This window comes from Pristiophorus japonicus, chromosome 6, assembly GCF_044704955.1.
Source record: "Pristiophorus japonicus isolate sPriJap1 chromosome 6, sPriJap1.hap1, whole genome shotgun sequence".
Lineage (NCBI taxonomy): Eukaryota > Metazoa > Chordata > Chondrichthyes > Pristiophoridae > Pristiophorus > Pristiophorus japonicus.
In genome coordinates, this window is record NC_091982.1 from 36,410,107 (window position 1) to 36,425,920 (window position 15,814).

Here is a 15,814-nt window from a genome sequence, read left to right on the forward strand (position 1 = left end):
TCTTTAAAAAATTCAATTTGGTTCTTCGGTCATGATCTACTCTTCACAAATCCATGCTGGTTCTCTCCAATCACCTGAACATTTTCAAGGTGTTCAGTCCTTAATTATAGACTCTTGCAATTTCCTGACAACAGGTGTTAGGCTAAAGGCTAATTACCTGGTTTCCCTCGCCAACCTTTCTGGTCACAGTATCAAAATTATTTAGCTCATCATGGTGCAAGTGCTGTGTGCAATTTTCCAATCTAAAGGAATGGTTTCTGAATTGAGTAAACTTTGGAAGAATATAGTTATGGCATTACAATGTTCTCACCTACTTCCTTTAAAATGAAGATAAAAACTAATTGAAGAATAGAGGTAGGTGTTACAAATGTCTAGACAGCTGTAGATAGCGTCTTGGGTTCAGTGCCACTGCTCACTCCTATAAGTGGACCCCGCGTCTCTTGCATTCCAGAGTTAACTCGCATTGCATATTAAAACTACATATACAATAGTGTAACTCGGGGGTGGGGGGGAGGGGGGTTACAACAGTACATCCCCATGTCATAAGAACTGAACATTGTGTCTTTCACGTGTGTCCTTGTGCATTTCTCCAATTTTCTGTTTTGTGGAACTTACAAACACTTTGTTGAGACGAGATGAGTGTAAAATGAAGAGGGTGGTTAATTTTGCAGAACACACGTGACTAAACAAGGTATTATTTCCAGACTTTAATTATTTTTATAGAAATATAAAACAAGAAAACTATGCTACGCTATCCTGAATATCAGGCAGAATGGCCAACTAGATCTTAAATTCCAGTCCAGACCAAGGCCTGCCTCAGAGAGTCATGTTTAGTGGAGGAAAAACAAATCCTGCAATTTTCTGTCAAATTAAAAAGCACAAGAATACAGATAAATGCGAGATACTAAATAAATTAGGAGATTACGTGACCTCCTGAATTGAATGGTTTGCCTACGTGTTTGCCTCTACGGAAAATCCTGGACACATTTTAAATCACGTAGTGCCCGACAGCAATGACATTTGAAAATGACGGGGTCGAAGTGTGCAGACTGTTTGGACAGCCTACCTTAAAGAGCTACATTTTCTTCCGTAGTTCAAAAAGGATTTTGCAAAAATTTTTTTACAATTTAACTTTTGCATACCTTCTTTTACAATCTAACTTTTAACAAGCATAATAACTGTAAAGTAGCATTTAATACTAAACAAATAAATATGTTTTGTCAGCAAGTACACTTTAAACATCAGCATGCAAATATTTACCTAGGCCCATGTACTGGCTACAGTGATTATAATAAATATATAATATTTATGCAGATATACACGCATTAATTATACATATTATCTCTTCTTATATTGCTCACCGATGACTCTGGAGTATGGTTATAATATCTTGCTAACAGGCCTGTGTATTTAAGGTTACTGCTCAAGTATTGTGCAAGGGCAAGTGGTCTAAATAGGCCGTGAGGTCAGTTACAAAGAAAATAGGTGCAGGAGTAGGCCATTCGGCCCTTCGAACCTGCATCACCATTCAATATGATCATGGCTGATCATGCAACTTCAGTACCCCACTTCTGCTTTCTCTCCATACCTCTTGTTCCCGTTAGTCGTAAGGGTCACATCTAACTCCCTTCTGAATATATCCAACGAACTGGCCTCAACAACTTGCTGTGGTAGAGAATTCCACAGGTTCACAATTCTCTGAGTGAAGAGGTTTCTCCTCATCTCGATCCTAAATGGCTTATCCCTTATCCTTAGACTGTGATCCCTGGTTCTGGACTTCCCCAACATCAGGAACATTCTTCCTGCATCTAACCTGTCCAATCCCATCAGAATTTTCTATGTTTCTATGAGATCTCCTCTCATTCTTCTAAATTCCAGTGAATATAAGCCTGGTCAATCCAGTCTTTTATATGTCAGTCCTGCCATCCTGGGAATCAGTCTGGTGAACCTTCGCTGCACTCCCTCAATAGCAAGAATGTCCTTTCTCAGATTAGGAGATCAAAACTGTACACAATACTCAAGGTGTGGCCTCACAAAGGCCCTGTACAACTGCAGTAAGACCTTCTTGCTCCTATACTCAAATCCTCTCGCTATGAAGGCCAACATGTCATTTGCCTTCTTCACCATCTGCTGTACCTGCATGCCAACTTTCAATGACTGATGTACCATGATAACCAGGTCTCGTTGCACCTCCCATTTTACTAATCTATCACCATTCAGATAATATTCTGCCTTCCTGTTTTTGCCACCAAAGTGGATAACCTCACATTTATCTACATTATACTGCATCTGCCATGCATTTGCCCACTCACCTAACCTGTCCCAAGTCACCCTGCAGCCTCTTAGCATCTTCCTCACAACTCTCACTGCCACCCAGTTTAGTGTCATCTGCAAACTTGGAGATATTACAATATACATTAATGATTTAGACAAAGGAATTGAATGTAAGTAGCTGGGGTCCCAGCACTGAACCTTGCGGTACCCCACTAGTCACTGCCTGCCATTCTGAAAAGGACCTGTTTATTCCTAACCTTTGCTTCCTCTCTGCCAATCAGTTCTCTATCCACGTCAATACATTATCCCCAATACCATGTGCTTTAATTTTGCACACTAATCTCTTGTGTGGGACCTTGTCAAAAGCCTTTTGAAAGTCCAAATACACCATACCCACTGGTTCTCCCTTGTCCACTCTACTAGTTACATCCTCAAAAAATTCTAGAAGGTTTGTCAAGCATGATTTCCCTTTCATAAATCCATGCTGACTTGGACTGATCCTGTCACTGCTTTCCAAATGCGCTGCTATTTCATCTTTAATAATTGATTCCAACATTTTCCCCACTACCGATGTCAGGCTAACCAGTCTATAATTCCGTTTTCTCTCTCCCTCCCTCCTTTTTTAAAAAAGTGGGGTTACATTAGCTACCTTCCAATCCATAGGAACTGATCCAGAGTCTATAGAATGTTGGAAAATGACCACCAATGCATCCACTATTTCTAGGGCCACTTTCTTAAGTACTCTGGGATGCAGACTATCAGACCCTGGGGATTTTTCGGCCTTCAATCCCATCAATTTCCCTAACACAATTTCCTGACTAATAAGGATTTCCTTCAGTTTCTCCTTCTCGCCAGACTCTCGGTCCCCTATTATTTTCGGGAGGTTATTCGTGTCTTCCTTAGTGAAAACAGAACCAAAGTATTTGTTCAATTGGTCTGCTATTTCCTTGTTCCCCATTATGAATTCACTTGATTCTGACTGCAAGGGACCTACATTAGTTTTCACAAATCTTTTTCTCTTCACATATCGATAGAGAAGCTTTTGCAGTCAATTTTTATGTTCCCTGCAAGCTTACTCTTGTACTTTATTTCCCCCTCCTAATTAAACCCTTAATCCTTCTCTGCTGGATTCTAAATTTCTCCCAGTCCTCAGGTTTGCTGCTTTTTCTGGCCAATTTATATGCCTCTTCCTTGGATTTAACACTATCCCTAATTTCCCTTGTTAGAGGCTAATTACCGGTGGAAGTTTCTCTAGATTGGCAACTACTTGGCTCCTCTCCTCGTTGTCTCAGTGACCATTACAGCTTTCTCATGGCAGTCAATAACTGGCTTTCTCCTTTTTGTATATATATTTTTTTAAAGCTTGTATAAAACATCAAAAATCACAACTGAATGGAGTATAATATCTGGAGTGAGATCTCATTCTTTTACAGCGTGGTTTTATATGCTTTTAATGTTATGGAAGATCTCCCACATCGATGCAACAGTGGCATTATATCATGCAATGGGCAATGGATTATTATACAATACAGCATGGCTCAGACAAATTTAGAAGAATTCTCTTGTTCTGTTTCTTCCTGTAATGGGTCTATCTCAGATTATTTCAATCTATTCTCACTTTCTGTCATTGTCATCCATTCTTTTGGTCCCGTTCTCCACCCCCACTTCTCCCTCTGTCGTACAGACACACACATTTGATGTCACCTCTGTATCTCAAACTGTGTGTCTGACTCGGTTTCTCACTCTCCCTCCCTTGTGTAACTTTCCTTCTTGGTCTCTTACTCTCTCGGTGTATGCCTCGTTCTCTCTCTCTCTCTGTATAAAACACAAGAATTAGGAGCAGGAGCAGGCCATTCGGCCTTTTGAGCCTGCTCCATCATTCATTCAATGAGATCATGGCTGATCTTCTACCTCAACTCCACTTTCCTGCACTTTCCCCATATCCCTTGATTCCCTTAATATCCAAAAATCTGTCGATCTCTGTCTTGAATATACTCAAAGACTGAGCCTCTACAGCCCGGTGGGATAGAGAATTCCAAAGATTCACCACCTTCTGAATGAAGAAGTTTCTTTTATATCAGTCCTAAATGGCCGACCCCTTATTCTGAGACTGTGACCCCCTGGTTCTCGACTCCCCAGCCAGGGGAACCATCCTCCCTGCATCTGCCCTGTAAGAATTTTGTATGTTTCAATGAGATCAATAGGCCTGGTCTACTCAATCTCTCCTCATAGGACAATCCTCCCATCCCAGGAATCAGTCTGGTGAACCTTTCTCAATGGCAAGTATATCCTTCCTTAGGTAAGGAGACCAAAACTGTACACAATACTCCAGCTGCGGACTCACCAGGGCCCTACATAATTGCAGTAAGACGTCTTTACTTTTGTACTCAAATTCTCTTGTAATAAAGGCCAACATTCCACTTGCTTTCTTAATTGCTTGCTGTACCTGCATGTTAACTTTCAGTGATTTGTGTACAAGGATACTCGGGTCCCTCTGAAAACCAACATTTCCCAATCTCTCATCATTTAAAAAATACTCTGCTTTTCTATTTCCCTACTAAAGTGGATAACTTCACATTTCTCCACATTATATTCCATTTGCCATGTTCTTGTCCACTCACTTAGCCTGTCTATATCCCCTTGAAGTCTCTCTGCATCCTCTTCACAACTTACATTCCCACCTAGCTTTGTATCATCAGCAAACTTGGATATATTACATTTGGTCCCCTCATCCAAATCATTGATATAAATTGTGAATGGCTGGGGCCCAAGCACCGATCCTTGTGGCACCACACTGGTTACAGACTGCCAACCCGAAAATGACCAGTTTATTCCTACTCTCTGTTTTCTGTCCATTAACCAATCCTCAATCCATAATAGTATATTACCCTCAATCACATGAGCCTAATTTTGTTCAATAACCTCTTGTGTGGCACTTTATCGAATGCCTTTTGAAAATCTAGATACATCACATCCACTGGTTCCCCCCTTATCTGTTCTACTAGTTACAACCTCGATTTGTCAAACATGATTTCCCTTTCATAAATCCGTGTTGACTCTGCCCAATCATGTTATTATTTACTAAATGCCTTTCACTACGTCCTTAATAATAGATTCTAACATTTTCCCTACTACTGTCATCAGGCTAACTGGTCTGTAGTTCCCCTTTTTCTCTCTTCCTCCTTTCTTAAATAGTGCGGTTATATTAGCTACTTTCCAATCTGCGGGAACTGTTCTAGAATCTATGGAATTTTGGAAGATGACAACCAATGCATCTACTATCTCTATAGCCACCTCTTTCAAAACCCTAGGATGTAGGCCATCAGGTCCAGGGAATTTATCGGCTTTCAGTCCCAGATTTCTCCAGTACTATTTTTTTACTAATACTAATTTCTTTCAATTCCTCATTCCCCAGTCCCTTGGTTCTCCACTATTTCTGGGAGAGTTATCGTGTCTTTTTCCATGAAGACAGACACAAAGTATTTGATTAATTTCTCCGCCATTTCCTTATTCCCAATTATAATTTCTCCTGTCTTGGCCTATAAAGGATCCACATTTACTTTCGCTAATCTTTTCCTTTTTACATACCTATAGAAGCTTTTACAGTCTGTTTTTATGCCTCTCGCTAGTTTACTCTCATATTCTATTTTCCCTTTCTTTATCAATTTCTTGGTCCTCTGCTGAATTCTAAAATCCTCAGGCTTACTGCTCTTTTTGGCAACATTATAAACCTCTTCCTCTGATCTAATACTATATTTAATTTCCCTCGTTAGCCATGGTTGGGCCACTTTTCTTTTGGGGTTTTTGTGCCTTAAAGTAATGCATGTTTGTTGTAAATTATGTATTAATTCTTTAAATGCTAGCCATTGCTCGTCAACCATCATACCTTTTAATGTAGTTTCCCAATCTACCTTAGCCAACTCTCCTTATACCTACGTAGTTTGCTTCATTTAGATTTAAGACCCTAGTTTCGGGTTTAAGTAAATCATGTTCAAACTTAATGTAAAATTCTATCATATTATGGTCACTCTTCCCCAAGGGCCCCTTTACTGCAAGGTCATTAATCAACCCTTTCTCATTGCACAATACTAGATCTAAAATAGCCTGTTCTCTAGTTAGTTCCTCAGCATACTGATCTAGAAAACCATCTTATATATATTCCATGAATTTGTCTTCCACTCTATTACTGCAAATTTGGTTTGCCCAGTTTATATGTAGATTAAAGTCCCCCATGATTATTGTATTACCTTTGTTACATGCTCATTTGTCATAATCTCCTGATTTATACTGTGCCCTATATTACCATTACTGTTTGGGGCCTATAAACTATTCCCAATGTTTTCTGCTCCTTAGCTCCATCCAAACTGATTCTACTTCTCGATTTTCTGAGCTAAGATCCTTTCGTTCCACTGTCTTTATCCCATCCTTTATCAGGGCTACTCTTCCTCCTTTTCCATTTTGCCTATCTCTTCTAAAAGAGAAGTATCCTGGAATATTTAGTTCCCAACCTTGGTCACTTTGCAACCACGTCTCCGTAATGGCTATTGGATCAAACCTATTAATTTCTATCTGCGCTATTAATTCATCTATTTTGTTGCAAATGCTTCGCGCAGATATAGTGCCTTCAGTTTTGACTTTTTTCTGTTTTTCCCTGATGTCACCTTAGTCAGTAATGCCCTATTACCTTTCTTACTCTCATGCCTCTTACTCGAGCTTCCTGTATGCCTTTTTCTCTGTGATTTTCTTGTGCTCCTTACGTGGCTGGTTATACTACATAGAAACATAGAAACATAGAAAATAGGTGCAGGAGTAGGCCATTCGGCCCTTCGAGCCTGCACTGCCATTCAATGAGTTCATGGCTGAACATGCAACCTCAGTACCCCATTCCTGCTTTCTCGCCATACCCCTTGATCCCCCTAGTAGTAAGGACTACATCTAACTCCTTTTTGAATATATTTAGTGAATTGGCCTCAACAACTTTCTGCGGTAGAGAATTCCACAGGTTCACCACTCTCTGGATGAAGAAGTTTCTCCTCATCTCGGTCCTAAATGGCTTACCCTTTATCCTTAGACTGTGACCCCTGGTTCTGGACTTCCCCAACATTGGGAACATTCTTCCTGCATCTAACCTGTCTAAACCCCTCAGAATTTTAAATGTTTCTATGAGATCCCCTCTCATTCTTCTGAACTCCAGTGAATACAAGCCCAGTTGATCCAGTCTTTCTTGATATGTCATTCCCGCCATCCCAGGAATCAGTCTGGTGAACCTTCGCTGCACTCCCTCAATAGCAAGAATGTCCTTCCTCAAGTTAGGAGACCAAGACTGTACACAATACTCCAGGTGTGGCCTCACCAAGGCTCTGTACAACTGTAGCAACACCTCCCTGCCCCTGTACTCAAATCCCCTTGCTATGAAAGCCAACATGCCATTTGCTTTCTTAACCGCCTGCTGTACCTGCATGCCAACCTTCAATGACTGATGTACCATGACACCCAGGTCTCGTTGCACCTCCCCTTTTCCTAATTTGTCACCATTCAGATAATAGTCTGTCTCTCTGTTTTAACCACCAAAGTGGATAACCTTACATTTATCCACATTATACTTCATCTGCCATGCATTTGCCCACTCACCTAACCAAGTCACTCTGCAGCCTCATAGCATCCTCCTCGCAGCTCACACTGCCACCCAACTTAGTGTCATCTGCAAATTTGGAGATACAACATTTAATCCCCTCGTCTAAATCATTAATGTACAGTGTAAACAGCTGGGGCCCCAGCACAGAACCTTGCAGTACCCCACTAGTCACTGCCTGCCATTCTGAAAAGTACCAATTTACTCCCACTCTTTGCTTCCTGTCTGACAACCAGTTCTCAATCCACGTCAGCACACTACCCCCAATCCCATGTGCTTTAACTTTGCACATTGCTGACCCTCTAGATCAGCTGCATTTGTCACTACATCACGGGCTGCCCATGAAAACAATCTGCTTAGCCTGCCCTGATTGTAAATGTCAGCCCAGGAGGAGTTGGGCTGCTCCTCAGGAAATCGATGCTTTTTAATTATAAATTTTTAATTATTTGATTTCTGGTGGTAGAGCTACACCATAGTGATTCCATCATCAGAAATATTAATTAAGCAAAACATTGCTCATGTCTGGATTATAAATTTAGGGGTATAAATTTAGCTAAATCTTCAAGGACAGTTGTGCATTAAAAATATTACCAGGAGTAAAATTTTGTAAAGTTATTTTAAGTCTGCTGTTATTATGAAATATTTTTCTCAAACCAATGCAATGCTGGAATAGCGATATAAAAAATTTGCTTCAGCATCCTGGAGCAGGGAAAGAATATCAACCAAGGTTATAGGTCACAGGAACATAGGAACAGGAGTAGGCCATATAGCCCCTCGAGCCTGCTCCGCCATTCAATTAGATCATGGCTGATCTGCGATCTAACTCCATATACCTGTCTTTGCCCCATATCCCTCAATATCTTTGGGTAACAAAAATCTATCAATCTCCGATTCAAAATTAACAACTGATCTAGCATCATTTGCGGAAGAGTGTTCCAAACTTCTACCACCCTTTGGGCCCAATTTTGGCGATGACTTCCTCCAATTTTTTTTGGAGTAAGTTGGTTTTTCTGGCGCAAGTCAAAAAACCCCATTTTCCCCAATAAACTTGCTCAGGTATGATTTTTTTTTGTTCAGTTTTTTTTCCAGAAGGGGGCGTTCCAGACACTTACTCCAGTTTTGGCCATTTATGTCATTTTGGCCAGTTACCACTTACACCAAATCGACTTAGGTTAGCATATGTGGCCAGCTCTGAAAAACGTTGCGGGCAGTTAAGAAATTGGCGCCGGTAAGTAAGCAAGGACTTGCATCCAAGCACCAAGTAGCAAATATTACAAATAAAACTTCAAATAACTAAATAAAAATAAAGAACTGAGGTAAACAATTGATTAGCAATTAAATATTTGAAGTAAATCCTACCTTGGGCCAGGGAAGGCAGTGGGCCAGCCTGTACGGGAGGCCATTCGGCGTGGGATAGGGGCAGCCGGCAAGGACGCATCGGGAAGCTGGGGGAGGGTTGGGGGGTGGGAGGGGGGGGGGGGGGAAGAGATGGAGGGAGAGGAAAGGCTGGGCTCGACAGCATCGGGGGGGGGCGGGGGCAGATGGGAGAGGAGATATTTTATTAAGGCTCACACCTATTTCAAGCAAGAGCACTGGCTGTCTATTTCTAGGGCTGCTCAAAAATCGAATCGGGTAGAGTTCTGGCAGCAAGCAGCCAGAATTTTTAAACTCGAACGTGGCTACACAGCGATGCACTTCAAAAATGGGCAAGTGCCAAGTTTCGGTGGCTACTGCGCATGTGCAATCATCAGGGCCGACACCACTGCACATGCGTGATGCTGCCGGCACTCGTTTTGGCGCAGGCCTGTAGCTCCGACCCCCCACTGATATATCTGTGCTGCGCTAGAACACTGGCGGCTCTGCAGAGCAGTCAGGATGGGGCCATTTTTTTTTCAAGGCAGTTTATAGCACACAAAGTCAGCGCACAACGGGTCAGTGCGCCAAAAAAACGGCACGGTCAAAATTGGGCCCTTTGTGTGTAGAAGTGTTTCCTAATTTCACTCCCGAAAGGTCTGGCTCTAAATTTTAGACTCTGCCCCTAATCCTAGAATCTCCAACCAGCGGAAATAGTTTCTCTCCATCTACTCTATCTCTTCCCCTTAATATCTTGAAAACTTCAATCAGATCTTCCCTTAACCTTCTAAATGCTAGGGAATACAACCCTAATTTGTGTAATCTCTCCTCTTAATGTAACCCTTGAAGTCCGGGTATCATTATGGTGAACTTACACTGCACTCCCTCCACAACAACCATATCCTTCCAAAGGTGTTCTACCCAGAACTGCTCACAGTACTCCAGGTGTGGACTGAGCAGGTTTGGTATAGCTGCAGCATAACATTTAACCCCTTGTATTCTAGTCCTCTAGATATAATGGCCAGCATTCCATTAGCCTTTTTGATTATTTTCTGTACCTGTTCATGGCATTTTAATGATCTATGTACCTGGACCCCCAAGTCTCTTAGCTTTTAACCATTTAGAAAGTACCCTGTTCTATCCATTTTAGGTCCAAAGTGGATTACCTCACATTTGCCTACATTGATATCCATTTGACTCAGTTTTGCCCATTCACTTAATCTGTCGATATCCCTTTGTAATTTTATGCTTTCACGTACACTGCCTACAATGCCGCCTATCTTTGTGTCATCGGCAAATTTGGATATATGACTTCTATGCCATCATCGAAGTCATTAATAAATATTGTGAATAGTTGAGGGCCCAACACAGATCACTGTGGGACACCACTAGTCACCTCCTGCCAAGTTGAGTACCTTCCCATTATCCCTACTCTGTCTCCTGCCGCTCAGCCAATTTCCTAACTCGGTCAATAATTTGTCCTCAATTCCGTGGACTTCTACCTTAGTTAACAGTCTCTTATGTGGGACTTTATCGAATGCCTTCTGGAAGTCCATATAAATAACATCCATGGACATTCCCCTGTCCACTAGTTTAGTCACCTCTTCGAAAAATTCAATCAGGTTTGTCAGATATGACCTACCTTTCACAAATCCATGCTGGCTCTCTCTAATCAACTGAAAATTTCCGTTGTGTTCAGTCACCCTATCCTTAATTATACACTTTAGCAATTTCCCCACAACAGGATAACTAGTCTATAATTCCCTGGTTTCCCTCTCTCGCCATTTTAAATAGCAGAGTGACTTGCGCAATTTTCCAATCTAAAGGAACGGTTCCTGAATCGAGAGAACTTTGGAAGATTATAGTTAAGGCATCTGCAATGTGCTCACCTTCTTCCTTTAAAACCCTGGGATGGAAACCATATATAGCCCTGGGGAATTGTCACTCTTTAGTGCCATTATTTTCTTCATTACTGTTGTTTTACTTATGTTAGTTTTATTTAATCCCTGTCCCAGATTCAATATTAGTGTCCTTGGCATTTCTGGATGCTATTGTCGTCTTCTACTGTAAATACTGACGGAAAGTAATCATTCAACATCTCCGCCATTTCCTCATCATTGACAATATCACCACTTTCAGTTTTTAAGGGGCCAACACTGCTCCTGACCACCCTCTTTTTCCTTATGTAATTAAAAAAATTCTTTGTGTTGATTGATATCCCTTGCAAGTTTATTTTCATACTCTCTTTTTGTAGTTCTGTCTGTTTTGTGACCCTTTGCTGTTCTTTGTACATCTCCCATTCGCCAGGATCTGTGCTATTTTTTGCACTTTTGTATGCCCTTTCTTTTAGTTTTATGTTGTCCCTTACCTCTTTAGTCATCTATGGCTGTTTTCTTTTTGGCAAGTAGAGCTCTTGCCCCTTAGCGCTATAAACTAGTTCTGTGTCACATTAAATTATTTTTACACATTTCCCACTGATCTTCTGTTGTTTTACCAATGAACAGATTTGCCCAGTTTACTGTGGACAGTCTTTGCCTCATCCTGTTGGAAGTCGGCCTTTCCCAAATCTAGAATCTTAGCTGTTTCACATTTCTCCATTTCAAACGTTACGTTGAACTCGATCATGTTATGATCGCCGTTTGTATAAATATTCACGCACAGTTAGCCTGTTAACTAAATCTGGCTCATTACTAAATCTAATATGGCTTTCCGCCTTGTTGCCTCTAGGACATATTGTTGCAGAAAACTATCCTGAACACATTCAAGAAATTCACTACCTTTCTGACAGGTGCGAGTCTGCTTATCCAAATCTGCACAAAATTTTAAATCCCTCATTAAAACCATTCTGCCTTGTCTACTCTCTGCATTTATACAATCTAGCACTTCACAGCTGTTACCAGGGGCCTATACACAACTCAGACTAGTCTTAAATCCTTTCCTATTTCTTAATTCTACCCATAAAGTCTCCAGTGCCTGCTTACCTCTCTTTATATCCTCTCACCATTGAAATGATTTCATCCTTAATCACTTAAGCTATTCCTCCCCCCTCTGCCATTTTCCCTATCTTTCCTGTAGACCTTGTAACCTGGTAAATTTAGTTCCCAGTCCTGACCATCTTGCAGCCATATCTCAGTAATGGCGATCAAGTCATAGCCTCCAATTTGAATTTGCGCCTGCAGTTCATTTAATTTATTCCTCATACTCTGCGCATTTGTATAAAGAATGCTTATTTGGGCCACACTCCCTAACCTATCTTTCAGCTATAATGTTTTACTCGCATGTTTCTTATTTCTCTCTCCTGGTTTAATCATTTTACATCTTATAGTTTTCCCTTTATCTGTAGTGCCTAAATCACAATTTCTGACTGTTAATCTACTTTAATTTATTTTTGAACAATTATTTATGCTATCTTTTCCACCTGAGTTCCCCCCCCCCCACCCACTCCATTTACTAGTTTAAAGTCCATGTGACCGCCCTATTTATCCTTTCCACTAGGATCCTGGTCTCAGCCTGGTTCAGGTGGAGCCGGTCCCATCGGTACAGTTCCTTTCTATCCCAGTACTGGTGCCAGTGTCCCATGAAATGGAACCCCTCTTTCCCACACCACTCCTTTAACTTCGTGTTTACCACCCTAATCAGCTTATCCCTATGCCAATTTGCACATGGCTCAGGTAATAATCCAGAGATTATAACCCTTGCGATCCTATTCTTTAATTCCGCTCTTAATTGCCTTCCAGTAACTCCTGTCTGAAATCACACGTGGATGGCAGTGAAGAGTGGAATGGACTTGGCTTTGATGTCCTCTCTGATTGAATAGCCTGCTAACACTCAGTGAAGGCTCAGTCTACACCCGTGGCCCCATTGAAGAGAATATGCAAGGGCATCTAACATCATGTGACTGCGCTCCAGCAAAGGTCTACACCTTGAGAGGAGAGCAAAAAAAAGACAGGAGAGCAAGAGAGAGGAAAGCAAAAAGAGAGGAAAGCAAGAAAAAGAGAGGAAAGCAAAACTGTTCATTGGACTTTATATCGGCACTGGGAGTGTAGGGAATATCTTCTCCATCAAGCAAAGAATTTGCTTGTACTGACAACAGGAGGTTTAATCAGGTCTCGAAATGTTCAAACACAAATGACATAATATATGCTTTGCTTTTATTATGACAGCATTACTCAGGAGCATTTTGTCAAAAGGTCACAATCCCAAACAATGTCTTACTGGAGAATTACTCTCAGATATGCTGCAATACACTGCGCTACTGAATATCTGCAACTGCAATTACCCACACAATAAGCTCTGCTTTTCATTTATGACAGTGCAGGCTCTTGCCAAATGAAGGCTAGGCAATTCGTCAAGATGGGGGGGGAAACGGTAGGACTAATAGCTGTATTCCAAGTGTCATTTCATATCCTGCTTCCTAATAGCATTCATAGACATTTGAATGCAACGATGGGAGAACAGAACATAGAGTGTTCACATCCTCTCAGATTCTTCTTTTCCCTCACTCCCCAGCCACCCACCATCTCCATGTGGGTGCAGGGACCTCAGGACAACCCAAAGCACTTTCCAACCAATGAAGTATTGTTGAAATATAGCTGTTGTAATGCAGGAAATTACACAGCCAATTTGCTCACAACCAGGTTCCACAAATAATAATGAGATAATGACTAGATAATCTATTTCAGTGATGTTGGTTGAGTGATAACTATTGGCCAAGATACTGAGAGAACTCCCCTGCTCTTCTTCGAATCGTGCCACAGGATCTTTTACAGCCACCTGAAAGGCCAGATGGGACCTCGGTTTATCATCTCATCTGACAGATTGTAGTTCCAACAGTACAGCACTCCCTCAGTAACTGGACTGCAGTGTCAGCCTAGATTATTTGCTCAAGTCTCTGGAGTGGGGCTTGAACCCACAACCTTCTGACACAGATGCGAGAGCGTCTGAGCAGGGCAATAACCCTTGCTTATTAGTTTTTGGAAGGAAATTTGGACAATGCGTAGTTATAATTAAAAAAAAAACATAATTATAAATTTTTTTTTCTCTTCTTTCTTGTCTCTTGTCCCCAGTGGAACTATTGTTTACTGCACAGTTATTATGATACAAGAACGTGTTACACACACACATACATATGTAAATATTTAAATGTAAAAAAACAATATCAAAACTTCTTGATATTACACCGTTGTGATGGAGAAAAATGTTTTTTGCTGTACTCACCAATCCAAGGATCTGCAGAAAGGTAAAATGATAGAAGAACAGAAGCCCAGTCGCAAGAATTGCCCACCAGAAATCACCCAGTGGTTCAGGCTTGTACACACCTAAAAAAAATATCATCTTTAAAAGAAAATTCAGTCATTTCATGAAAATGTCTCATAATTTTATCATTCACTGATCACCATTACGTTTCTCACTGTAATGCTGATCACAGTGATCAGGTCAGCAGTTTGAAGTTATCCAAAGTATTCACATTAGGCTTATTCAGCATATTGGCATCAATACATGGAGAGAAAAATTGTACTTAATACAATATTATATACTTAATTCATCACCTCAAAGTATTTCTACCCCACTGACAGACCTGTTACGATCAGTACTTCTGCAGACTGTTATATCAGTCAAAACACTCTTCAGACACTACCCAAGTAAATGACAAAAAGCTAGAATTTCCATTGGGACACAATCCTTGCCAAAAGTGTATTTTCGCCTGCCCAATATCATAATTGTAGTTTCTGGAATCAACATAATTTGAATAATGAGGGCACACTTCACGCTTTTGAATTGCCTTTCATTATGAGCTCACTATTTTGGGCTGCGGGAAATAATGTACTGCTGCAGGATTGCAATACCCTTATTTCTTAATTATTCTTGCGAGGTGGGTGGCACTGGCAAGACTATTTATTGCCCATCCCTGGTTTCCGTAATAAGGAGGTGATAGGCTTTCTCCTTGAACTGCTGCAGCGCTTGTGGTAATGTTAGGTAGTAAAGTTCAGGACTTTGATCAAGCAGTGATGAAGGAACAGCAATGGGTATTCCCATTATATTGCTGCTCTGGTCTTTTTCAGTGGTAGTAATTGTAGAACTGAGAGGTGCCATCAAGTAAATTGGCCAAGTTTATGTCGTGCATCCTGTAGATAGCAATACTGCAATGTGCCAGTAGTGAAGGGCATGGATATTAAGTCTAATCACTCATCCATGCCTTTGTTACCTCGAGACTTGACTATTCCAATGCACTCCTGGCTGGCCTCCCACATTCTACCCTGCGTAAACTTGTCATCTAAAACTCGGCTGCCCATATCTCGCAGCAAGTCCCACTCACCCATCACCCCTGTGCTCGCTGACCTACATTGGCTCCTGGTTAAGCAACGCCTCGATTTCAAAATTCTCATCCTTATTTTCAAATCCCTCCATGGCAGCGTCCCTCCCCATGTCTGTAATCCCCTCAAGCCCTGCAACCAGCCCGCCACTCCCCACTCCGAGATATCTGCGCTCCTCTAATTCTGCCCTCTTGAGCATCCTTGATTATAAATCGCTCAACCATTGGTGGCCGTGCCTTCT

The 15,814-nt window shown here is 41.2% G+C and overlaps 1 protein-coding gene across 1 annotated transcript in view; it reads right to left on the bottom strand.

The window, feature by feature from the left end:
• LOC139265618 (transmembrane protein 164) overlaps positions 1-15,814 on the bottom strand; it is a 163,022-nt gene that overhangs the window by 16,553 nt on the left and 130,655 nt on the right. Inside the window, exon 5 of the mRNA XM_070882773.1 lies at positions 14,477-14,577. Coding sequence (XP_070738874.1) covers positions 14,477-14,577 — 101 coding nt within the window. The remainder of the gene's footprint in view (positions 1-14,476; positions 14,578-15,814) is intronic.